Source organism: Protomyctophum bolini (assembly GCF_963924005.1).
Source record: "Protomyctophum bolini genome assembly, chromosome: 14".
NCBI classification, from domain to species: Eukaryota; Metazoa; Chordata; class Actinopteri; order Myctophiformes; family Myctophidae; genus Protomyctophum; species Protomyctophum bolini.
The window spans coordinates 35,586,148-35,611,935 of NC_137875.1; the positions used below are offsets into that span (position 1 = coordinate 35,586,148).

The window sequence follows — 25,788 nt, forward strand, 5'->3', positions numbered from 1 at the left end:
GTCAGCTTCTATCTGTAAAATGACACACAAAATGAGATGATAACATCACACATTACAAACAGCAAGTGGCAAAACACAATCAAATATGCTACTGAAACAATACAGTTAAGTGGAAATTGTTACGTATACCTTACCCATTTCACCTACCGTACAGGGGAAAGGAAGCATATGTAGTAATGACAGGAAACGTTCTCATATTTACCAGCGGACGAGCTGAAGGAAGGACAAAAATGTTCGTCTGAATTTATCGTTGGCCTTGGGAAAATGTAATTCCATCAGCTTTCCTCTTACCGCCTCTGATGGAATTAAATGTTCTCAATGCCTTCAGATCGAACTGAGACCTCATCTTCTCTCCAGCTTCATGTCCACCTTCACGTCCACAAACTTCAGCATTTCACTTCCTCGTCGCTTTCATCTTCCCTTTTTCTGGATGTCAGCTTCTATCTGTAAAATGACACACAAAATGAGATGATTATAACATCACACATTACAAACAGCAAGTGGCAAAACACAATCAAATATGCTACTGAAACAATACAGTTAAGTGGAAATTGTTACGTATACCTTACCCATTTCACCTACCGTACAGGGGAAAGGAAGCATATGTAGTAATGACAGGAAACGTTCTCATATTTACCAGCGGACGAGCTGAAGGAAGGACAAAAATGTTCGTCTGAATTTATCGTTGGCCTTTGAAAAATGTAATTCCATCAGCTTTCCTCTTACCGCCTCTGATGGAATTAAATGTTCTCAATGCCTTCAGATCGAACTGAGACCTCATCTTCTCTCCAGCTTCATGTCCACAAACTTCAGCATTTCACTTCCTCGTCGCTTTCATCTTCCCTTTTTCTGGATGTCAGCTTCTATCTGTAAAATGACACACAAAATGAGATGATTATAACATCACACATTACAAACAGCAAGTGGCAAAACACAATAAAATATGCTACTGAAACAATACAGTTAAGTGGAAATTGTTACGTATACCTTACCCATTTCACCTACCGTACAGGGGAAAGGAAGCATATGTAGTAATGACAGGAAACGTTCTCATATTTACCAGTGGACGAGCTGAAGGAAGGACAAAAATGTTCGTCTGAATTTATCGTTGGCCTTGGAAAAATGTAATTCCATCAGCTTTCCTCTTACCGCCTCTGATGGAATTAAATGTTCTCAATGCCTTCAGATCGAACTGAGACCTCATCTTCTCTCCAGCTTCATGTCCACAAACTTCAGCATTTCACTTCCTCGTCGCTTTCATCTTCCCTTTTTCTGGATGTCAGCTTCTATCTGTAAAATGACACACAAAATGAGATGATTATAACATCACACATTACAAACAGCAAGTGGCAAAACACAATAAAATATGCTACTGAAACAATACAGTTAAGTGGAAATTGTTACGTATACCTTACCCATTTCACCTACCGTACAGGGGAAAGGAAGCATATGTAGTAATGACAGGAAACGTTCTCATATTTACCAGTGGACGAGCTGAAGGAAGGACAAAAATGTTCGTCTGAATTTATCGTTGGCCTTGGAAAAATGTAATTCCATCAGCTTTCCTCTTACCGCCTCTGATGGAATTAAATGTTCTCAATGCCTTCAGATCGAACTGAGACCTCATCTTCTCTCCAGCTTCATGTCCACCTTCACGTCCACAAACTTCAGCATTTCACTTCCTCGTCGCTTTCATCTTCCCTTTTTCTGGATGTCAGCTTCCATCTGTAAAATGACACACTTCATACCTACCGTACACAGAAAATGAAGTGTATGTAGTAATGACAGGAAACATTCTTCTCAACATTACCAGTGGGCAAGCTGGGGGAAGGGCTAAATGCTCGTCTGAATTTATCGCTGGCCTTGGGAAATGTCATTCCATCAACTTTCATCTTACCTCCTCTGATGGAACGAAATGTTCCCAATGCCTCAAGATCGAAACTGATACCTCGGCATCTCCCCAGCTTCATGTCCACCTTCATGTCGACAGACTTCACATCAGCGTTTCACTCAGTTCCTTCCATCATTCGTCTTCCCTTTTTCTGGAGTTCAGCCTCTACCTGTAAAATGACACACACACACACACACACAACGAGATGATTATAAGATCACGCAGTGACATTACAAAAAGCGGTGGGAAGCTAAGGAGTCTTTAATCCCTTAGCCTGGAATTTTTTTTGGAAAACCTGATCTAACACCAGTAACAACCCTAATAAAGCCTAATACAAATACAATCGACACATGACAGTAACAGCATATAACACTAGTACAATAACATAAAACATTAATTATGTAGATTAAAAGACAACTTCAAAAACCGAAATGTTAAATTATGCATAATAAGGGAAATATGACCCATCAATCAAGCCTCAACAACACCTTAACTATGTACAACCAACCTTCAATAAGATTTTTAACCAACCACAACGTATTTAACCATGCCAACAGACAACCAACCATTACCGTTATTGGTGTCTTTCTAACAGGACAAAAATACACAAAAAGAATTAACTTAAATGTTTAATTTTTCATTACTTACAGAACTTTAGCGCTCTCCACTGGTAAAACGAGTAGTCCCTGAATCGTTAACGTTCACTGTACAAGCGGCGTTGCCAGATTTTGCGGGAGAAATAAGCAACCAGGTCTATGAAAACTAGCCAGAAACTGACGAAAGACTTTAAAACTATATGCATGCATTGGATATTTGAAAATAACCGATCTACAAGGTCACAGTATTGTGTTTGTGAATCAGCAGACCATGACAAACAACCAACAGTCTGGCAATGCGAGACTAGCAGAACAGTAGCCTCGGTTCCAGGCTTACTTATCTGCGGCAGAACAGACGGTTGGAAAGTCCTCCCAAGGCTCTGGAAAGTCCCGGAAAAGGACTGTTGTGATTGGCCGACCGTGACGTCATTGCGGAATGAGTCACTCTCATTGGTCGTAAGCGCCAAGTCCCATGGTTCAAAATACTCCCAATAAACGTCCAATAAACGTTTTTAAAATCATTGTGTACTTTTACGTTAGCATTAGGCTACATTACGTTAGCATATCACAACTGACATTAACATAGCCTAATCTCTGTGTTTGAAAAAATATATCAATTCGGACGTTAGTTTTAAATAGGTCGCGGGGACATGATGTACATAATTATTAGCATCAGATGACATACGCATTCAACATGACAGTTGCTACTAGCTTGTTAACAACAGCTGAAAATGACACGATCAAAACAGTTTCCCAGACTGCAAATTAACTGAAAAATCGATGGTGCTTTGTGGCCTCGTACAGAGCCAGAGCCAGGCCAAAATTGCTTACAATTTAACCAGCACCAGATATCTAGACATCGGACATATATAAGATGGCTCTGACCAGCACTTAGCCCCTCTCGGAACCCTCCATAAAGCTTTTATGAAATTTGGACTTTAACTTAAAGTCTTAAAAATGTCAGAAACTTTACTACCATTGGGTTCTGCTTGTGGGGCTAACCAGCACTAACCCTAAACACACAAACACGGACACCACCACACACAGAGAAACCAAGTACAAACGAAACATAATGATTCTGCCTAATTCTTAAAATAAATCATCTACCTGCATGCATGTAAAGGTATCCAAAAGAGTCCCCCGGGGCTAGTGGTGAACGTCGCCAAGCTTGGAGGCCCATCTGCTGGCGAAACCGTCGAAAAAAGCCGTTGCGGCTGCTCCTTGCTCTTTCACCGTCCAGTTAAAGTTGACGTTCGGTGCGTGTCGTCGGTCAGTTGCCAATCTGAGAGCTCATGCCCATCGTCAAAAAAAGGAAAAACAGCGCCGAGACAGACTAGTACATTATAGTACATACATAAAAACAACTTAAAAACCGAAATGTGGTATCCAAAAGAGTCCCTGGGCCAGCGGGCCTAGTGGTGAATGTCGCCAAGCTTGGAGGCCCATCTGCTGGCGAAACCATCGAAAAAAGCCGTTGCGACTATTCCTTGCTCTTTACCCGTCCAGTTAAAGTTGACAGTCACGTTGCCATCGATCAGTTGCCAATCTGAGAGCCCATGCCGTCAAAAAATAAAGGAAAAACAGCGCCGGGAGTCCGGGACAGACTAGTCAACAGTCTATCTCTATAAAACTAGTTAGTTGCGGACAGGTGTTGCGGGTGCTGCTGGTCAGTGTGGTGGCACGACGTCTTCTGAAATTCTGGTACACTGTACGTTCGGACCTGACTATTTGCTCCTCCCCCTCCCGCACCCAAGCTCGTGATAGGTTGACAGGCGCCCAGCGTGTGCGTGGCTGGCACATGGGCTGGCACAGGCGTCCCGCTTATTGGTCCAAACTGTCATCAACACAGGTGCTGTGTTGCCTAGCAACCGAGCAGCCGACCGCTAAAACACTTTGAAACTTTGAAAGTATAACATTTTAACATAATATGGACGAGTGAAATTAACATGTAGATTAAGTCTACCACCTGTGTTGTTTAATAGTGAGGTTTTTTTCCCAGGGCTATTCTGTCTGTAGGCCAAAATTAAATTAAGATCACCAAATATAGCAGAATAGGGCAAGTTGTGGTGAGTTGGTGATCACACAGGATTGATTTGTTAGATCAACCTGGGATTTTATAATAGGTACTAAGTTGTGTGCTATCATGTGTCCATCCATGCTAGCCTAATAATAGCCTAAGGATTGATTGTTAGATCACATCACTCTGGGATTTTATATTAGGCACTAAATTATGTGCTTGTCCATGCTAGCCTAATCATCAAATCTACAAGCTTGTAGATTGGCTATTTGCTAATGGGTGATTTTGATGCTATAATAACATGTTTTTTTCCACATATATAATTTATAGTGGCTTGTTGATTTTGATGCTATATATTATTAACACATTTTTGGGGACCATGGCACTCCCTTAAAGACCCCTGAGGGTCCCCTGACCCCAATCAATGTTCTCTATAATATTTCAATGGGTCTACTCTGACTCAGCCATTAATCACAATTCCATTCACCTGAAGATGATGGCTAACCAGGCAAAACAAATTAATATAGTCCAGATTGCGGCCCCAGAGAGAGAAAATGTTAATAAATATTATCTATATTAAATTCGCTGTTAATTCTAGGGTGTACTGAATGTGTGTATTCATATTATTTGAGACATATGTAGACCTGCCTTTATCCTTTATGTGTAGTGTACATGATTGTGGATGCTGTGTTCAGCCTGTTGCAAACTCATATTTAGAGTTGAGGCTTTGGACTGTTGGTTATCAACCACTGCAACACAGGTTACACCTCCCTAAATTTAAATTTATTTAGTCACATGCAAGTAGTGATGGTAAGTAGCGATGATGACATAGCAAACAAAGCCCTGGTAGGTAGTACATGCCAGCATATGTTGGGATTTGGGTGCAACTCCCAGGAGGGCTGTCAAATGCTGTCTCACTGCTGTCCACTGTCCAGTTGTATGTTTACAGAAAATGTTCAATTCATTGTCAATAAGTGTTAGGCCTATCATATATCTATTCTGCCTATGACTACACATCACATATTACCAATTACCAGTGTACAACAGTTCACGAAGTGAAAAGGGCAGAACGCAGCATAGCAGTTTCACCGCTGCTATTCTTGAGGGTGGGTTGACCTTGTAGGTCAGTACTTGTATATCAGTGGGTTTGAAGGGGTTCCAGGTGGTCCCCAGCTAAATGATGGAGAATTGTTAAAGGACCACTTCACCCCATTTGCAACCAGATCTTATTTAAATGTTTAGGGCACAAACACGTTCCTGGGGTTTTTTATGTGTGCAATAAGTGTTTTTAGATATTTTAGTCATGGTGCCATAATCATGACCGAAAATTGGCCAATTTTGAACAAAAAGCCTCAAATCATAAACGCAATGTGCAATTTAGATTAAATATTTCACGGACTTTCCTACTAGGCTGAGTAATATATCACACCCTTTTCACATTGGCCTGTTATAGCGCCACCAACAGGTGAATTTTTGCAACACACATTTTTGGAACAACATGCCTCAAATCATCCATCAGACATCCAAGGCGTAAGAAGAAATGGCCCCCTTTTCACACCAGTAAGCCACAACCTGACCTGCCCTGGTGGAGACCTGTGTCCCCCGAGGGGCACTTTATCTAGTTCAAACTCAGACTGACAACTGTAAGAATCAAAGTAGAAAAGAGCAAGTAAGAAAATGTATTTGATATCACTCATGTAGAGTATACAATAATGATCTACAAGTAGACCTACAATGTGGACAGATTTGGGTCAGATTAATCTGAAAGTCATTCAATACAATATACAAATTACATGGCTTTTTAACAATAATCCTTTCCTTCGATTACAAAACTGCAATTTAATCTGAACACTTTTGGATTATTGCACATTATAAAACACAAACATTGCACTTTACAAAAAATATATTATTTTCTCTTTAAACATCTCAAAACCTTTTTCAATGCAAATGCAATGCAATGCAGAGCAACTTACTTTAGTGCAAGATTGGCATGAAATGCCATGAACAATTAATTTGTCAAACTACAACAGGGCCAAGTGATTAGACCAGGGACAGGGGTGCCCACACTTTTTTGATTTGAGAGCTACTTTCAAAATGACCTCCTGAACAAGATCTACCCGCCAAAAACATTATCCCATTGCTGAAAATAGTTAAAAAATGTACCTGATGGGGCTTTGGAATAGCGGCAATGTCGTTACATATTAGACAAACGCACATGGAATGGGAAATAGAGGGGGGGGAAATGAAATTTGTAGTTTTTCTTTCCTTTTTTTTCAAATATAATGCTAGTGACGTTTGGGCGCAACACTCTTGAAAGAACAATATTGCATTGTGGGTTTGAGTTGACAGGCCCTGTTTGATGCCAATCAATCAAGTCACGTTAATTCAAATGGCAGATGCATTGCTTTAAATATTATATATATATATATATATATATATATATATATATATATATATATATATTTTTTAGGGGCATAGTCATGTGGTCTCGGGTCTACCTGCACATCCTTTCTGATCTCTTGATAGATCGCGATCTACCTTTTGGGCACCCCTGGATTAGACAAGACATTACAAGAATTATTTAAGTACAGTGAGTTGCTTTGTTTATAGCTTTGACTTGGGCTTGATGGAAGAGTAGTGAGAGATGAGCCTGTCAGCTTCTCTCCAGCCAGATAGCAGTGCTCCATGGACAGTGGAGAAGTAGCATGGATGAGTGGCCTCTCCAGCAAACAACACCTGGAATGGAGGCTGATGCACAACAACAGAGAAAATACTTAAACAATATTGCTGCATTACATAGCATTTAACGTGTGTGTGTGTGTGTGTGTGTGTGTGTGTGTGTGTGTGTGTGTGTGTGTGTGTGTGTGTGTGTGTGTGTGTACCTGAGAATCAGCCCCCTTTGCGGGGAGGGGTTCTGCCAGATTCTGCAGGTCCTGCTCAGAGCAGCGGGTTCCTGGGTAAGTGTAGGAGCCACAGGTCCAGGGGTCATGGAACCATTGGGAGCGCAGGACACTCCTCGGGGTGAGGATGGGATTTCCTAAAACACACCATTTTTAAACAAACTGTATCGTCCTAAATGCACACAGCCAGTTAAAAACTCAACACAAATCGGGCATAAGATGTTAAGGCTCACCTGTGAACCTGCGGATGAGTTGTGTGACGGAGTGGGTGACCTCCTGTTCAGACAGCGTCTCCATATATTCTGACTCATGTCCAGCAATCCAACCACACAGAACATGGCCATACCTGAGTGGAGAAAAAAATAATAATAATAACATTAGGGATTACATTTTTCTGTCTGTGCATAATTTCTTAAGGAGGAAATTATGTTACCTTTCTGTGGGCTTGAGCACCGTGAAACCAAATAGCTTCTTTATCCAAGACCTTTGTAGATCTGGCACCTGATCAACCATATCCACCTGGAAGAAGTTAGAATGGGTATTTATGTTCATATATATTCATGTGTGAAATCAGTAAAAATCTAATCCAATCTATGTGCTCATACTTTGCCGTATGCCTAATAGTGAAAACAACCAAATTACAAACTCCCCGTTTTTGAAAATCCTTTAAAATAAAAATCATTTTGGGAAATCTTGTAACCTTCATTATGTATATGATGATGTATTAACATGTTTTGTTATTGCTTACTGTAAATCGCTCTGGATTATGCGAGTCGGCTAAATGCCTAAATTGTATTTGTAACCTATAATGGGCATGACCAAAATAGGAACACCAGGTAGAAAGTGGTTAAAGGACAACTTTAGTTTATTTTCAACGTTCATGTTTTAGGTTGTTATTAGAGAAAGTAAAAGATGAGTGTTATTTTTTTTAATTTGCTGCTTTCTTCCATTTTAGGGATTTTAGCTGTTTTTGATAGGGGGGCAGGGGCATTCGAGCATGGGGCTAAATATGTATTTTTTTACAAAGTATTATGGCGATTTATTATTTACTATAGTCCTAATAAACCCCAGGAAATTACATCTGGCCACAAAAAAATCACAGGATCTACTCGAATGTGAAGGTAGCCTACTGGGGGAAGCACTGTGTCATAGGCTCAATATGTCAGTTTGACACATTCAGTAGAACTCGTGATCTTTTGTGGCCAGATGAAATTTCCTGGGGTTTATTAGGACTATAGTAAATAATTAAAAAATAAATCGCTATAAAATGTTGTAAAGAAATACATATTTAGCCCCATGCTCGAATGCCCCCGCACTCTGTCAAAAACAGCTAAAGTCCCTAAAACGAAAGAAAGCTGCAAATGAAAAACACTCATCTTTTACTTTCTCTAATAACGTTGGTTGAAAAAAACTAAAGTTGTCCTTTAAGGTCCAGAACGTTAAAGTATAATGTTTAAGGTTAATGAGAGCCCATCAACATTGTGTACTTGTCTGTGTTCATTGTTACACTAATGCACACCTCATCCTCCCACAGGAGGTAGATGACCTCACAGTCTTCATCCCACCATGGAGAATCAAACTCCACGTAGATTTTGTTGTTGGTTCCAAAACCCATCCTCTGGACAGAATGCAGCTTGTGTAAAGGCAGAGCAGGACTGAACAGAGTTGAATGGTGTTTCTTTAGGTATCCTGATAGAATAGAAACATAGTTCAATTCAGGTCAACCCCACAGGAGTCCACAAGAGCCGAGTTACTGTTGTTAGGTTGCCCAACAACTAAACTCTGAACTTTGAACTGAGATGTCATATATACTGTAACAGTAGATGCCTGAATATATGATGAAGAATGATCTGACACTGAACCTTGGTGCTGTGCACAAGTCTATATCAATGGGAAACCAACTGTGTGGTGTATGTGTCTGCATAGCTTTCAAATGTAAACATACTGTCATAGACAACCGTCTGACACATGTATTCTGTTGGCTCACTTGATTTGACATTTCCAAGTGCTCTGGTGAAAAATGGCACATCGATTTTCTTTTTTATCCTACAATTTTTGTAACCCATTATTTCCCCCCAGTGTCAATTGTCTAATGTAATCCTGAGTGCTACACTCCCTCGGCCAACCTGGGGAGAGCAACGGACTGACCTCATGCTTCCTTTTATGCATGAGGAGTCCAAGCCGCTTCTTTTCACCTGACAGGGGGAGTTTCCCCAGTTGGACGTAGCGCGTGGAACACGTTATTCCAACCAGTTCCTTTCCCCTCCATCAGGCTGGCCAGGGGGAGGCAGTATAAAGACAAGGATTACTGCATATATTTGTGAGGGTACCTACCCTATGGGACAAGGGGAGAACATGCAAACTCCCCTCAGAAAGGCCCTTTTGCCAACCTTTTTGCCATGGCACATCGATATTACAAAATCGTATTAAATCTAGGTGCACAAGTTTACCCAGAGGCACGGTAACAATAACATGGTCAGCAGTGATCCTTTCTCCATCGTCACACTCAACGGTCACAGGGCGTTCTCCTTTCGCTGTGCTATTCCAGTGAACGCAGTGCACAGGTCGCCTGTAAGACGTTATCCCTCCGGGGAGCTCTGACATCAAGTTCTTGACTACACCTTCATAGCCTCTGTAAGGGAAATAAAGTTCTTACATTTTTAAAGAGAAAGACATCTGTAACGGCATCATTCTGTGTGTGGACATCCGAACATATATTCACCCATTCACCCATTCTATAAACAGAGATTATCAGCGTGTCCATAACACAATTATAAGATGCAATAATTTTTAAATGGCTGGTTGTGCTCATAAACAGACCCAAAAAATGTGTGGTTATCAATGCACAATGTCATCATAAATGTTTGTGTGCAAACATGGTACAGCAGGGGTACTAACTTTGGGAATGTGCAGTCAAGACCAGGCATACTCTTGTACATCCCAAAAGCCCCCAGCCCCACCTCGTCCATGGAGTGTGTGCCATTGACACAGCACTCCACCTTCATCAGGGTACTCATCAGACACAGTCTCATGGCCCTAGTGGAGGCATCTTCATCTGCCCACTGCTCTGCTGCTCGCTGTGATGCCTACACGTACACATCAGAACATGTATTTCATGCACACATTATGGCTTAATATCAAAAGGAGCTCTTATAATCACCGGCCATGTATACTTTTTGCACCAGCAAATTTGGCAAATGATTCTGAGGCCTCATCTCTGTCATTTTCACGTCTCTCTCGCGAAGAGACGAGAGCAAGTGCCCGAGCTAAGCAGCCAGTGACTTGCGTGTCGACTGAGTTGGCCAGGTGTGGTGTACGTAATTGGTTGCAGATTGGCTGCAAGTGCATGTATGTCACGTTCATCCAGTCAAAGCAGAGCCAAAGAATATAATGGTGGCATAGTTTGCTAAATTCCTGTGAAAGGCATATACTGTATACACCCCATGCACCAGTGGGTCTTTTATCAAAATGCCAAAATGTACCTGTGTCCGAATAAAATCTCCCACACTGGGCCATGGTTCTTCTCCCTTATCATTACAGTCCCCACTTTCATCCAGCAGGTCATTAAACATTCCCACCGCAGGATATGTGTCTTCATAACTCAGCTTCTTACCTGCATATAACACAGGATAACACACAGAATTATAATCTGGAATTTATGTTCAGACCAAGCACATTGTATCATGATGACAGACAGGCATTAAGTAGTGACCTATCCTACCTACTACTGTAGTTTACCATTACATAAAACTCATAAAGATAACAGTAAACAGAGAGGACAGCCTTGAATAGGGCTTGTGACATCCAGAGTGTGTATGATGAAATGTTAATGTGTGACCTGAACTGCTGAACCAGTTGGAGAGCCAGGGAGGATGTCCTTTGATTTCCATCGCCTGGTTTTCTGGGGTCAGAGCTTCTGGTTCCAGGAGATCATACTGACGGGCAAGACGGAACACTGGGTTCTCCTCACTTGGTCCATGAATCCAGTTTGCACCTATCTCAATGATATTGTTGCCTACAGAAAAATAAACAATAAGGGAAGAGATGGTATTAAAAAAAAGCACATAAACAGAAGTAATATTTTTTACAAAATACCTGCCTCAGAGTTAGACATTTTGTTTCAGGGGCATGTGCCTAAAATAAAACAATCAATGAATGACATAAGGAATTACAAATTTTCCCTGCTGGAGAATGTGCAAAATACTAGGCTACTATCAAGGGAGGGCACTGGCAGCGTTAAATGTATGGCACGACTGTGATCTAGCCTAATATTTAGACTCTCGTAGATGTTAATCAGAATAATGCAAATATAGAATAAGTCACAAAATGTATATCACTGAAAAATATAAAATCTGACTCTGACTATCTGCCTTGGTTAGATGTATTTTATTATTGAGTCTGACTGAAGTAAAAGTCAGACTAGATGAAATACTTCATTCATCTTACTCTTGATGATCCAAGGCTACTGACACTCTCTCTAGCCCCATATGGAACTAGACCTAGAATGCCTGTGATCATTTAATTATACTTCGTAAATTTTACGAAGTATAATTAAATGATCACAGGCATTCTAGGTCTACATATGGAACCAGCTCGGACCTACGAGAGTCGAGAGTTCCACATGGGGCTATCGTTTATACTCAGACAGAAACAGCAGGTCTAAGTTTACAGTAGCTCTGGTCCATAGCCTTCTACTGCTTCTACGATTCTGCCCTGCGCAAATGAAACGCATTAGAGCTATGGACCAGAGCTAAGTTTACAGTCGCTGTCACTCACCCATTCGTCCCGTTTTGACTCGTCCTCCACTCCTCGCCGTTGCTTCGAGGATCCGAACATTCCTAAATCCATGTTTAACAAGTTTTTGCGCCGCTCCGATCCCAGATATACCACAGCCGATTATTATGATCCGAGTGTCCAGACCCGGTTGCAACGCCATGGCTCTTATCACGCGCTTAATACGAAATATTCCCAAATTACACCATACTCTGCAATAATACATACACTTCCTGATGCACTTGGAGTTCACTTCAGTCCACCACCCTACAACAACAAGTAATGTTTTTTAGTTCCGCCTCTAACTAGTTTAGCCACTCCTCTTGTGGATTTTGACATTTGAATTAAGGAAAAATAGTAAAAATAATAAAATAAATAAAATAAATAAAATACATTTAAAAGTTCAAACGTAAACGTTTTCAGTGACCAATTTATAATTTATATACTGATCAATTATGTCTCCTTCATTTAACCAGTTGGGTCGTGTCTGTGTGTGTGTGTGTGTGTGTGTGTGTGTGTGTGTGTGTGTGTGTGTGTGTGTGTGTGTGTGTGTGTGTGTGTGTGTGTGCGCGCGCGCGCGCGCGCGCGCTATTTTATACAGTATAAGATACCGGTAGCTGTATGGCGCCATCTTGCGGATATCAATAGTAAGCCTACCGGACTGTACCGGTACTTAATACAAATCACTAATTCTAAAAGCAACATTGTCATTTAGCTCTGAATCATGTGATGTACAGTGTACATCACACTGTACATTGTACAGTGCCCTGCAGTTGTTAGGCATTATTACATTGCATGTATGCTTTGTTTGATTTCCATTTAAAGGATGAAAATATTGTGTGGTCATTTTGAGGAGGCCCTTTGTCTTCTTAATTTGACCCTAGAGTCAGCCAAGTAATTAGAGAGTTTATTTATTATCCACTTACTAGGTGTTTGGGAAAAAGCTCAAGCAATATGGCAGTTGCTTCCTGTGTACACCCTGCCCAGCCAGGCCTACTGTAGATGTTGGGTTTTGTCCAGACTCCAGAAGTTTCTGTTATTACAGTTTGACTTTATGATTAGGGAGGTCATGGCAACTGCAGGGCCTGTTGTCATTCAGGGGTGGCGGTGGCTCAGGGGTAGAGTGGCTGGATGGTAACCGCAAGGTTGCCAGCTTGAACCCGGGCTCCCCCAGAGTTAGTGTCGAAGTGTCCTTGAGCAATTAAGACACTGAACCCCGAATTGCTCCTGATGTGCTGGTTGGTGACATCGGTGCCATCGGTGTATGAATGTGTGTGTGAATGCCTTGGATAAAGGCGCTATATAAATGCACCATTTACCATTCAGGACATCTGGGTAATTGTTCTTAGCAACAGGACTCACAATAGTCTGTTTCCATATTGTGGAACCCTCTGCTGGCTGAGTTGCAATTAAAGACCAAGACATAAAGATGTATTTTGTAAATGTTCTGCGCAACATGTTTAGCAGGTGGCTACCAGCACTTTAAAGCAGTGAGCAGGCCAGGGGGTCTGCAGTGTTTTTCAGGTCAAGGACCCCTTAGCTGAGAGAGAGATGAAGCAAGGATCCCCATAGCTCTGGTCCATAGCTCTAATGCGTTTCTAAATGCAACGCATTAGAGCTACTGTATATGGACCAGAGCTAGGATCCCCACTACATATTGAATTCATGTTAAATGTGGGTTTTCAGTTTTAAATACTTAAACCCTCAATATTTTATAAGTAGCCTATTTTACAAAAAGCATAATCATAGAAAACAGTTTAACACTCCAAAATGTTTCACGTTGCATTAATAACCGGTCTCTGTCCCCACCTCTCTTTAAGGGGTAAATATATTCTATGCCTTGAGTTGAAACCTCAGGGTACATATATCATGTCCAGTACTGTTAAAGTGTATGATGGATTTTTCATCTTTTGATCTGATATTACTTTTATGTTCAGTGATTCTGGTTCTTAATTCTCTTTTAGTTTTTCCTACATGGCAAAAGCCACAGGGACATTTAAGGAGATAGACTATTTTTTTCGTTCTACAAGTGATTCTCCCTTTGACTTTAATTTTCTCTCAACACGTCAAAGAATAGTTTTGTCTAACACATTTTCTCCTATTTCTCAACATTAAACATTGCCATAGGCCTACAGTTAAAAAGCAATTGGCACTCTCCAGTGTCGCATCTATAGGTAAAACCTTTTCTACTCTTGCAAACAAACAGAACCTAATAGACAAACTAGTTAAAAATGATAATCAGGTAACTTCTGCCTTAATTGCAACGCCATGATTTTTTGCATCCTCAAACAGGTAAAAAAGGAAAGAAAGTCAAAGGGAGAATCACTTGTAGAACGAAAAATGTCCCTGTAGAGTTATAATGTAATCACAGTGCAATACACCTCCCAGCCGATAAGGGCACGTACAGTAGTTGAAAGCATAATAGTGAAAAAACTGCTAAATGGCCACTGATGTGGTTAAAATGTTTTTAATTAAACAATAGTGAAGATACAGGTTCTAATATCCACCACTCCTGAATGAAGTGTCTGGTGCTGATGTTTAAATTAAAAGATCAATTAAAAGCAAGAGTGTAGAAGTGGGTCTTGAGCTGTGCTTTAAAAATGTCTACAGAGGCTGCCTGTCGAAGGTACAGTGGGAGTTTGTTCCAATCGCATTTTGAGCTTGTTGATCGGCTATTTTCGGCAAAAGCTTACCCCACAATAACAGAAAATATACTAGTATAGAGCCCTGAGGGACTCCACACAACCATAAGGGATTGGGTTACAAACCCTGCTTTTTTAAATACCATTTCAAACTATTAAGATGTATGTTAATATCTGTGTATCCAATCTGCAGGGCCAGACAAACAAATAAAAGGCTTAAGTTTGTGATGATAATTATGTTGATGCTATTCTAGGACTAGCAGTGAATCTTACTAGAACTGCTGTGGAACTGTGGGAAAGGAGACCCCCATCTCTCAGGATACTGCCATTGTGTTATCTGGATTCATGGGTTCGGGTTCACACACACACACACACACTCTCTCTCTCTCTCTCTCTCTCTCTCATGGGAACTTGCTGGCCAAGACGGTCACTCAGTTAAGAGAACAATGCTGAAACTGAAAAGGAAATACTAAAGATGGCTGTTTTGTTAGCAGCAGGAACAATATGAGTTGTGTTACAGTACAATAAATTCCCAGTGTTCCATTTGACATTTGGTCCTATTGGGACACTTGTGTTAAATGATCACTAATGATTCGATTGTACGGTACGTCATGTTTCAACTTTTTATGATTTTTTGTAAATTTCCAAATATCATCCTTCAACAGTGTTGCACAACAGTAGCGGTACGTATGTATGTGGGTTTAATAAAATGTGTGTGTGTGTGTGTGTGTATATATATATATGTTATATATATAATTATAATTATAATTTATTTGTGGCTTGTGTGGTCCAGATCTCTGACGCAGCGTTCTGGTCAACTAGGGCCTAGTTGACCAGAACGCTACGATCCCGAAGGTCTTTGCTGCTTGTCACTCCCCATTTACTGTCAGCCTACTGTCCTATTATCAATAATAAAGGCATAAAAAATAAAATAAAAGAGCTTGTGACTAAATATTATAACTACATTGGATCCAATGGAACAGGAACACAGGTTATTTTTTTCATTTGAAAAGTTGCACGAACAACGTCGGGCAACAATTGTTGCAGCACTGACACACCCGTGACCCAGACTGGATAAATGTATTTATTACATAGAAAAACATTGCCAAAAAACATCCAAACAAGTACAAATATTGGAGGAGTAACAGCCTGTCGTGAAGGATATATTCTATACAAAACATTAATACATTAGGATATAAAGCAATAAAAACACTTGGTAAACTAAACAGCACGTATACAAATTGTAAGCTCATATCGTTCTGAAAGTAGAAGCACATTGGTATATCATAATTATCATATGGTTCTATTGCAGCCTTTATTAATTGCATCAACATTCTCTACTGTATTCTCTACTGTATTCTATTGCAGTGGTTCTCAACCTTTTCAGGCTGCGACCCCCTGATCTACAAGCTTGTAGATCATCTATTTTCACAATAGTTGCCCCTCTTTTTTTAAGTATATTAAAAAGGTCTTAAAAGTTATTAAATTGAATTCGGGACCCCCACAAAAAACCTTGGGGTATCGACCCACAGGTTGAGAACCACTGTCCTACTGTGTAGTTAAACAATCATCAGCCTGCCCTGCATGGTTACACCTCATTTATATACTTTATCATAATAGTGTTACTCCCCAAAACAACACCTTGTCATGTTGTAGTTGAACATCAGTGAGTGACAATGTTACTACAATGAAGCAGAAACTAGTTTTCATGCTCACTCCTACTCTTGCGGACCTCCCACCCTCCCTCTCTAATACAGTACACGCACAGCCGCACACACAAACCTCTCTTCTTCTCTCGCACCCTGCTTATTGTGTGCACATGCCTGCACACACACACACACACACACACACACACACACACACACACACACACACACACACACACACACACAACACACACACACACTCACAGTCAGACTCTCTCACTGGTGTTGTCTCTACCCTCAAGTTGATGTAGAATCATGGACTTCAGTGCACTGTACCTGCAGAGGATAGACAAGACTAAGTATTAGTCTCTCTGGCTCTGTGTGTGTCAACAATAAAGATGGCAGCGCACCCAAGTGTGCAATCCGCTGTGTCGTCTGCTTCAAAATAAATAACTTTAATGATATTGTCATTGTCATCCTGGTGACTAAAGTTCTCAATGGAAGACTAGGAGACCACCTCCCACCACTACAGATTGGTTAAAATAATGCTTTGTTCATTAAAATAAGTCCCGGATCGTAGCGTTAAGGCCAGCAGAGAGACATATTGACATATTGTAGGCATTGGCTTGTGTGTGTTCCAGAGGAATGAGAGAAGCACTTACTTTTTGGTTAGTTTGGACACTTCACGTTCCTCCTCTTCTTGCAGTTTCTCTACAAAGCTGTCTAAAACTGGAATCTCAAACTTGATGTACTGGGCAACCTGGGGAGTGACAAAGTAACAAAGCATCAACTAAAGATGTCACGCCAGTGAGAGGTATTCAGTCTTATACTCTTCTATGAGCAGTGGTGGACAAAATACCCCCGAGTCACAGTGTAGGTTCTCTTTGTCAAATATTACTCAACTACAGTGTGACTACAAGTGAAAGTTGCTCTGTCAAATTTATATTTGAGTACTGGAGTATTTGCTTTTAAAAATAACTATTCGAAATGTACTAGTGGAGTGAAGGTCACAACTGTCCAGAATTTTGAAATATACATTACAAATACTAAAGTAAAGTAGCCTACAGATATTTAAAAGATGTAGCCTAGTACAAGTACGCAAGTAAATGTATGTGGTTCTGGTTACTGTCCACTACTGTCTATGAGAATGACCCCAGATAATACTTCTTCCTCCAGCATCAAGACTGTTTTGTCATTAACATGTTTTGTTATGTCAGGTGGCTAAGGCCCATTGTTAGTTACATCAGTCCCCACACAGGATATCTTTTCTCAGATTGCTAAAATTAGCCCAAAGGTCTATCATTGGTCCATTGTGTCATTCTTTCCATGTTGGGGACTATGGGACAAATATAGACCCACGGAAAGACAGCTGGCTAGCTAGGCAAATAACACAGGCTTTCAAAGTGGGGGCCGCCAGGGGGCCCATTTCATTTATTTATTTTTCAAACAAATTAATAAAATAACTATAAATGCACCAAGCTCTGTCTCTCATATCTGGAGCTGGCCAGTTCGGACATCATTCTGACAGCTGCATAGTCTCTGACAAAGAAGTATATGGGCATAAAAAGGGACACAGACATGTGTGGGGCATACATTTTCAACTTCATTCCAAGTAGGCCAGTGCCCAACGGGCACCACTCTAGAGGCTCTGGACACGGCCCAAATAGTCTATTGATCACATCTGATCACCCCTAGAGCTGGCCTGTTATGACATCACAATTATGTTCCGACATCTGCATAGACTGCACATCTGGGCATGCCTGATAAAGAACTTGCATCGCTCCAAGTAGGCCTTGCCCCACGGGCACCACTCTAGTAATAATAATAATGATAATAATAATAATACAAATCAAAATAATAAAACATTCAAGCTCCCCTGGGAGTCCCCACTTTGAGGAGCACCGACTTACGTCATATGTGACCTCTTCTCCCAGGTCTGACTCCATAACGAAGATCTTGGAGACTTTCTCACAGGGTCCGTAGAGCACTCGGGTCACCAGGGGGTACTCCCCGTCCCTCAGTCTGGTCCTCTCTACCGCCGTCAGAGATCAAAGAAAAGCCACAGCTGAGAACAAATTCACGCGGCGGCTGAAAAACTCTAGCGACAAACAAATCCGAGCAGAACTTTGGACTCACCGCCAGACTCGTGCACCATATAGAGGACAAACTCATCCGATTTATTCTCCACCTTGATTGAGACACAGACAGAATGTTGTCGTTTAGCACAGTGGTTCTCAAAGTGGGGTCCGGGGAACCCCAGGGCTCCTTGAGGTGGTTCCAAGGGGTCCTCAGCGTAATTATTGATGTTAGGAACCAAATGCACCGATATGGAGGGCTGTAACTCTGAGAGTGTACAAACGGAACCAAGAGTTATACACGGGTTCTCAATGTGGGGTCTGGTGATCTAAATCTAAATACTTGGTCTATTAAAAAGTGGTTAGAAGAAAAATAAATACATGTGGCACTCAGTTTACACAATACACACACACAAAAGACCACAATGGAAATATTCTCTTGAGCGTTTGTGTTTTTTATCCTTTTGACAGACATATCTGTTCTTTGTCAACGGAACAATCATTCAATCAATCCATGAAACTAAGTTACAAGGTAAACAGCATGCTATCTACCTAACAGTATGCTATGAACAAGTGGATATACTGGTTACAGCAAATGACAATTTAAGAGAGGATTTATTTTTTATTTGAGCTCATTGTTTTTAATGTTTTGCTTGTATGATAGGACAGGAAAGGGAGGACAGAGAGTGGGAGACATGAAACACAGGTGTCGAGCGCTACTGGAACAGAGGGCGTTTTCTATCACATGGTTGACCAGTCATCTGCTGTAGCACTTGACCCCTTTCCAGTGGTGGACAGTGACTAAGAACATTTACTCCAGTACTGTACTACTAATATTGACATTTTCTGGAAAATGTCAGAATTTCAAGACGGCAATGCAATGATATTAAAAAAGACAATCTAGTTTGGAATTTGTACTTTGAATACTCAAGTATTTTTAAGAGCATAATACTTTTAAAGTATACAGTATTAAAAATAATAATACAGTGACGCTGTAGTATGATCAAGTATAGGGCTGTTAATTTACAAAATAAACCAAAAAGTTACAATAAACCAAAAAGTTATAATATGGAGAAATTGGAGACGAGTTCTTTTTTGATTTGCAGTATCTATACTTTGACTCAAAGCACTGGGGTCGAGTACACCAGCTCAGTGGCCTTGTGGGTAGAGTGTCCGCCCTGAGACTGGGAGGTTGGGGTTCAATCCCCGGCCGGGTCATACCAAAGACTCAATGGACCCAATGCCTCCCTGCTTGACACTCAGCATCAAGGGTTGGATTGGGGGTAAGTCCCTGCGACATACAGTACTAGCGTCATGTCCAGGGGGTGTACTTGTACATCAAGCTGCCTCACGCTACAGAAACAGGAGATAGGCTCCTGCCCTATGGGCCTCATGGCTCGGCAAGGCTACTTACTACTGGGGTCGAGTGCTTTGTCCACTGGCCTCGTCTCTTACCCTGAACTTGTGGAGCAGCAGGTTGAGGACCTGTATGGTGGTCATGGAGCTGCAGACCCGCACGTTGGTGACCGAGCCGTAGGCCGGAGTGAACACGGACGTCTGGGGACAGGAAGGGGGAAGATGGGGGAAGCTTTAGGAAAGAACACCATGCCGTTTCTGTTCATCTCCAGGCAGAAGAACACACATTTAGAACAGGAAGCTGAAGACATCGAGGAAGGAAATACCTGCAGGGCCTGCAAAATGGAAGCTTTTCCACAGCACAGCTGCGTGCGAGTGCATGTGGAATGTGTGCGAGTGTGTGTGTGTGTGTGTGTGCACATGTGGAATTTATGTGTGCGTTTGTGTGACAGTGTGCACATACAATACAACAGTGGCAACATGCAAGGTGCACGCGCTCGCACACACACACGCGCGCGTGCGCGCAAAGAGAGCGTCCAACAGTGCTATTGTGCAGCACTCAGCGACTGTGCAGACACACCCCTCACAGGAAACCACTGGCTCTCTGCACCTGGAGCTATGTCAACAACGGGATACGTTCAAATGTGTGCGCATGTGCATGTATTGTACGCGCTTACACGCGTTACCTTGTGGTTGTAAAAATGTCCGTTGATGGAGAAGCGGTGAGCACGGAGGCGCTGCAGGTCCCTGGTACTGTGGGTTTTAGGCCTCCTCTGAACCCCCATGAAGGAGGCATCGCTCCTGGTCCTCAAGAGCTGTGGGGCCTCCTCCTCTTCCTCCTGGCTCCCCACGGTGCCTACCACGCACGCACACGCACACACACAGTCACACACACACACACACACACACACACACACACCCCAACAGTTGCGACTAAATCTGCATTCTGCACGCTTAATGTCGTCTCCCAAGCTAATGGCAACTGTTAATGCCTTTCTGATTGACTGATTGAGGTTGTGGTACAGTAAGACATTAAGGGTAAACTTGTTTCCATTGTGGTCCTGCAGTATGCATTCAATTCATCAACATAGCGGCCTAACAAAATAGCACAGTGACACATCAGCAAATACAAACACTGTAGCCTACAAAAGAGATGGGATAATTACATTTACTTCCACATGTGCTCTCCAGAAGTCTCAGGCCAATTTTGAAATAAACAACTATTACACATCCTGTAATGGTCTTGTCAACCACCTCCCACCACTGCACATGTACTGGTTATATTGTATTTACATAACTTCACCATACAGAACTTTTATTCACTAAACTAAGATTGCCACTTTTTTTTAATCCATGACAAAAAGTAGTAGTAGCTGAAATAGAAAGAAAAAACGTCTGCATTTTGAGGACATGAACGTGGTCGGATTGATGTATAATGCTTTTATTTAGATTCTTAAGCCCAAGCCACACCAAAGGTTCAGGTTGGGACAAAACCGCTTTTAAGGTAAAACACACCAATGCAACTCATTGAGTTCCAATGAGTTGCATTGGTGTGGTGTGGTCTACCTTAAAAAAACGTTTTGTCCCAACCCGACCCTTTGGTGTGGCTTGGGCTTTTAAGACACGTTTGTTGTTGGATTAATGTCTTTTCATTATCGTAATGGCATGTCGGTGTACTTCTGCCTCGTGGGTACCGGTGTGTTCCACCATCACTAATCTGATTCACGCTGGTCTCTTGTGATGAGCTGCACTTTACACGTGAGGTGAAGGTTTTCCTCTGGAACTGCTGAGCCTCGCGCTTCTAACGCGGTAATCTCTGCTGTGTCTGTGTGGGTGTGCACATGCCTGCATGTCCTGTGGCCATGTTTGCCATGGACAGTCACACAGGACATTATCTTACATGTGTTTTGGTTTGTGTTTGTGTGTGTGTGTGTACACAGTGTACTACCGGTACTTACTAGTTGGCAGTGCAGCCGTCTCTCTGGCCAGAAGATTATTGTTAAACTCTCCAGCTGCTTGCTTTGCGACAGGAGATCTCTCATTCCTGTATCAATTAGAATAGTCAAGTTGCTACACTTCCTCCTCAATATTTACTTATTCCAAAGACAATAAAGCAAGCAATACAGTTGTTTCATAAGTACCTTCAATAACATTAACACAAGCATGGAAAGGTATATAATTATTTAGGATTTATGTTTTATGGAAAATTGCTCCTTTACAAGCATGTCTCAATCTGTAATTAACTTCGTTGTTGGAACATACTGTTACGATTTTGTTAAGACTGCTGTCAAATAAGACGTCTTAAACCACTCCCTCTCCCGCGTGCCGGCACCGCCACAAGGACTTTGGTGTGCGTATAGCTTCTTTGTACACCAGACTTAAACCACTTAACCTCTTAAACCACTTAAACCCTGTTGACCGGAGTCCCCCAGGGGTCTATACTAGCCTAGGTCCCCTCCTATAAACTCACAATGCGATGCATTGCAGCTGCACATTGTGACTGTGAGCATGTAGAGTAGATCAGCTATTTTACATAGAATGTCGGTCTATTATTATGACATGTCAAGAATTGGGATGGCAGGGAGTTAAATGGTCAATTCTATCAAATGTCATCCTTTTGGCTAATATTTGAATATAATGAGTTATAATGGGTTTTAATAGAAACCTTGGGTTTCTATTAAAACTATGGCTCCTGTTGCGGTTTTAAAGAAATCACATGTCACTGGTTCAGAGCCCCCAGGTGACTAATAAAGGCTGCATGTTTGGAAAGAAAGGCACTACACGCACAAAGACAAAAAGGAAGAATCCTGCCAACTGTGGCCAAAAACGGATGCGCCGCTATTTCAGTTATGTCACAGCAATAAAACATGAGCCCCCCCCCCCCCCCCCCCGTCTCTGCTGTGCCCATTGTCCACGTTCTGTGAGCTTGTGGATTTGTTTAGACACTCGAGTACGACCTGGCATTACTGCTGACAATCTTCCAAAGCGTACTGTGGTTTTGTTTTGTGTTTTTAAGGACATTATTCTCAGTATACAGCATGAATGTCATCTCGCAGAGACATGACACATTGCTTGTGAAAGGTAACTCGATGTATCATTATGCTTTATTTATTTATGTGCGTCATGTTGACTTTGCATTTGATCCACATCCACATGAATCTTAGCATTCTCATACTGGGGGCAAACGTTCAGCGATGTGAGCATGTAGAGCAGCGATGTTAATATATATATATACACATACATATACACACACACACACACACACACACACACACACACACACACACACACACACACACACACACAGATTTGTGCCGCATTTTCACGATTTTTCAAAAATAGCAGACCTACAAGCTCGTAGATCTGCTATTTTTAAGTAGCTAAAGTATAACATAATCAGTTAAAACACCAAAAGGGGTTCCCGTCCAGAATGGGTTAATCGATTTGAAAAGGGTAGAGGAAAATAGTGAGAGAAAATCAAACATCCATGACTTAACCATGCAATCAATTATTCAGGTAAGTTCTACAACATGTTATTTGTTAATGACCAGCAGCATTTTAGTTTATAAATGAAATCTGTGAATAGACAATGATATGTACAGATATGGTCCCAAGACGACGTGAAAATCATTTTGGTCTCTCACTTTACAGTACCGTGTATAAGAAACAGAGAGATAAGCAGACAGCTGCCCCATTGGTTACTATGAGCGTGGTTGTTCCTGCAACTTGTACACAATGATGAAAGTCTATCGCCTACCGATTGGCTCCAGTGGTGGAGTGATGGAATCTTTCGTTGTCATCTTGCATCTGAAGCCTGATTGGTCGCCGGAGACCCCAGTAGATGTTCAGTAACCCTTCAAGTGTCAGCTCTCCGTCCTCCTGCACATGCACACACACACACACACACACACACACACACACACACACACACACACACACACACACACACACACACACACACACACACACACACACACACACACACACACACACACACACACACACACACACACACACACACACACACACACACACACACACACACACACACACACACACACACACACACACACACACACACACACACACAGGTCAGAGAGGATATCCTGCTGGCAGCCGGACAAATCAGTTCAATATCAGGTGTACGTGCAACAGCAGTCGCTCACAGTCACCGGGTTGAGCCCTCTCATCTTGGAGAAAGCCAGGCCAGACCGCCCCGCCCTGCTGCCCAGAGGTGTAGTCACGTCTCAGAGCGAGGCGGCCATGAGCCAAAGAGACACGGCTGCTTCAGGTCACGTACGCGGCCATTTTTATTTCACGTTGTGGAGAGCTAAATTTAGAAGACGGCGGTGCCATATCATTGGTCTAAGAATAGAATGCGATTAGGGGAAACTCATTCCCAGTAATTACAGCCCTGTATCATTTTATCTTCGAGGAAGCAAGTCTGTAAGTCAGTGGTTCTCAAAGTGGGATCCAGGGGTTCCTTGAGGGGGTTCCAAAATCCAAATGGAACCTTACAGGTCTGTAACTCTGACTGTCCATTTGGTTCCATTTGGACACTCTCAGAGTTATGGGGATACTTGAAATAAAAGCAAGTTTGAGAATCACTGCTCTAAGCAACTACGACATGTCCTAGTCAATTACATTTTCAACAAGTTTCAGTCTGGTTTCCATGATAGGCACAGTACTAAAACTGCTCTCCTCAGGCCCTCGAATGACTACCTTATGAGTTCTAATGCTGCTTGACCTATAAGTGTAGCCTTTCACACTATTGACCATTCTATTCTTCGTGCCCTTGACATCTTTGTCTCCTATTTGTCAGGTAGGAGTGCTGCTGTGGCCATCCATGATTAGGTTTCCTCATCTGTTCCACTGAGCTGTAGCCTAGTATGTCCAATCCATGGTCCTAGAATTTGACCCCTTCCACTACTTATTGGTTTCCCATGAATTTCTTGTGTTAAACAGAGAATACACAGCTGTACTTTGCTCACCTTATAAATCTTACAAGACTGCGTAACCGTTAGAACATAGCATCAAAACATGAGTTCCCTGAATAAGTTTCTCTTCATCACACACACACACACACACACACACACACACACACACACACTTTTTTTAAACATCATACGAGTCATTCATGACAGATGATATTGACTTAGTCCCCACGGCAAGACCAAAGAACTGCATGAAAGAAAGCTATTCTTTTAAATAACATTTATTGAATTTTCACATTTCTACATAAAGATGAATCGTAAATGTATACAAATAAAGTAAGACAAACTAGAAAGGTATACATTAAAAGCACAATACAATAAAAGACAAGAAAAACTAAAAACAAAACAAAAACAGGAAAGCAGCACATAATTAAGAAAAAAATAAACTATAGATATACAACACAGTCAGTTAATCATTAGAAGAAAAAAACACACACACACACACACACACACACACACACACACACACACACACACACACACACACCTGGGGATCTCCAATCCAATGAATCACTTCCTTTATAAATCAGAGTAGATAGATCCCTGGGCAAGTAATCTATCAGCGGCTGCCATATATTCATAAGTTATTGTCTTTTAATTTGGCACTGAGCCTTTCCATTGGAAGTACTCTGATTGATTGATGATTGAAATATGTATTAACAGTTTGCAGAATTACAGTGCATTTCAAGCACAAACTCAATACAAATACTGTTAACTGTGAGTGGACGACCCAATTAAGCATTACACTCGTTTACAAGAGGGTCCACCTTGTTCAATTCATCCACCGAGTCACTGATGGAGGTTTTTCGTGAATCCAATTAAACAAAATGCATTTTCGAGCTACACAGCTACACTTATTAAGTAGCTTACACTCTTCTAGGATCTAGTAACCCCACAT

General features: G+C 41.6%; 2 protein-coding genes across 2 annotated transcripts in view; both read right to left on the reverse strand.

Moving 5' to 3' along the window:
* Positions 1-6,962: 6,962 nt before the first annotated feature.
* On the reverse strand, positions 6,963-12,434 carry paox (polyamine oxidase). The gene is made up of 10 exons (XM_080781693.1): positions 12,181-12,434; positions 11,243-11,419; positions 10,887-11,017; positions 10,303-10,490; positions 9,855-10,036; positions 8,924-9,093; positions 7,838-7,923; positions 7,638-7,750; positions 7,387-7,541; positions 6,963-7,252 (listed from the first exon to the last, which is right to left on the reverse strand). The coding sequence occupies exons 1-10, from the start codon at positions 12,401-12,403 to the stop codon at positions 7,109-7,111; spliced, it is 1,569 nt and encodes a 522-aa protein (XP_080637819.1). The 5' UTR covers positions 12,404-12,434; the 3' UTR covers positions 6,963-7,108.
* Positions 12,435-15,896: 3,462 nt separating this feature from the next.
* The window catches only part of rassf4a (Ras association domain family member 4a), a 28,461-nt gene continuing 18,569 nt past the window's right edge, over positions 15,897-25,788 (reverse strand). The window contains exons 4-11 of the mRNA XM_080781840.1: positions 23,654-23,775; positions 21,855-21,940; positions 20,583-20,752; positions 19,996-20,097; positions 18,602-18,653; positions 18,376-18,497; positions 17,128-17,225; positions 15,897-16,801 (exon numbers count right to left, since the gene is read on the reverse strand). Of these exons, the coding sequence (XP_080637966.1) occupies positions 16,732-16,801; positions 17,128-17,225; positions 18,376-18,497; positions 18,602-18,653; positions 19,996-20,097; positions 20,583-20,752; positions 21,855-21,940; positions 23,654-23,775 (822 nt within the window). The 3' untranslated portion in view covers positions 15,897-16,731. The remainder of the gene's footprint in view (positions 16,802-17,127; positions 17,226-18,375; positions 18,498-18,601; positions 18,654-19,995; positions 20,098-20,582; positions 20,753-21,854; positions 21,941-23,653; positions 23,776-25,788) is intronic.

Bases quoted from the DNA above. Each gene is read 5' to 3' on its own strand.
- paox (XM_080781693.1), bottom strand. From the start codon at position 12,403: ATGTATTATTGCAGAGTATGGTGTAATTTGGGAATATTTCGTATTAAG. The intron at 11,018-11,242 runs GTCACACATTAA...TGTTATATGCAG, and splicing joins CAACTGGTTCAGCAGTTCAG to GTAAGAAGCTGAGTTATGAA. The intron at 10,037-10,302 runs GTTAGTACCCCT...TTTCCCTTACAG, and splicing joins CTTGACTGCACATTCCCAAA to AGGCTATGAAGGTGTAGTCA.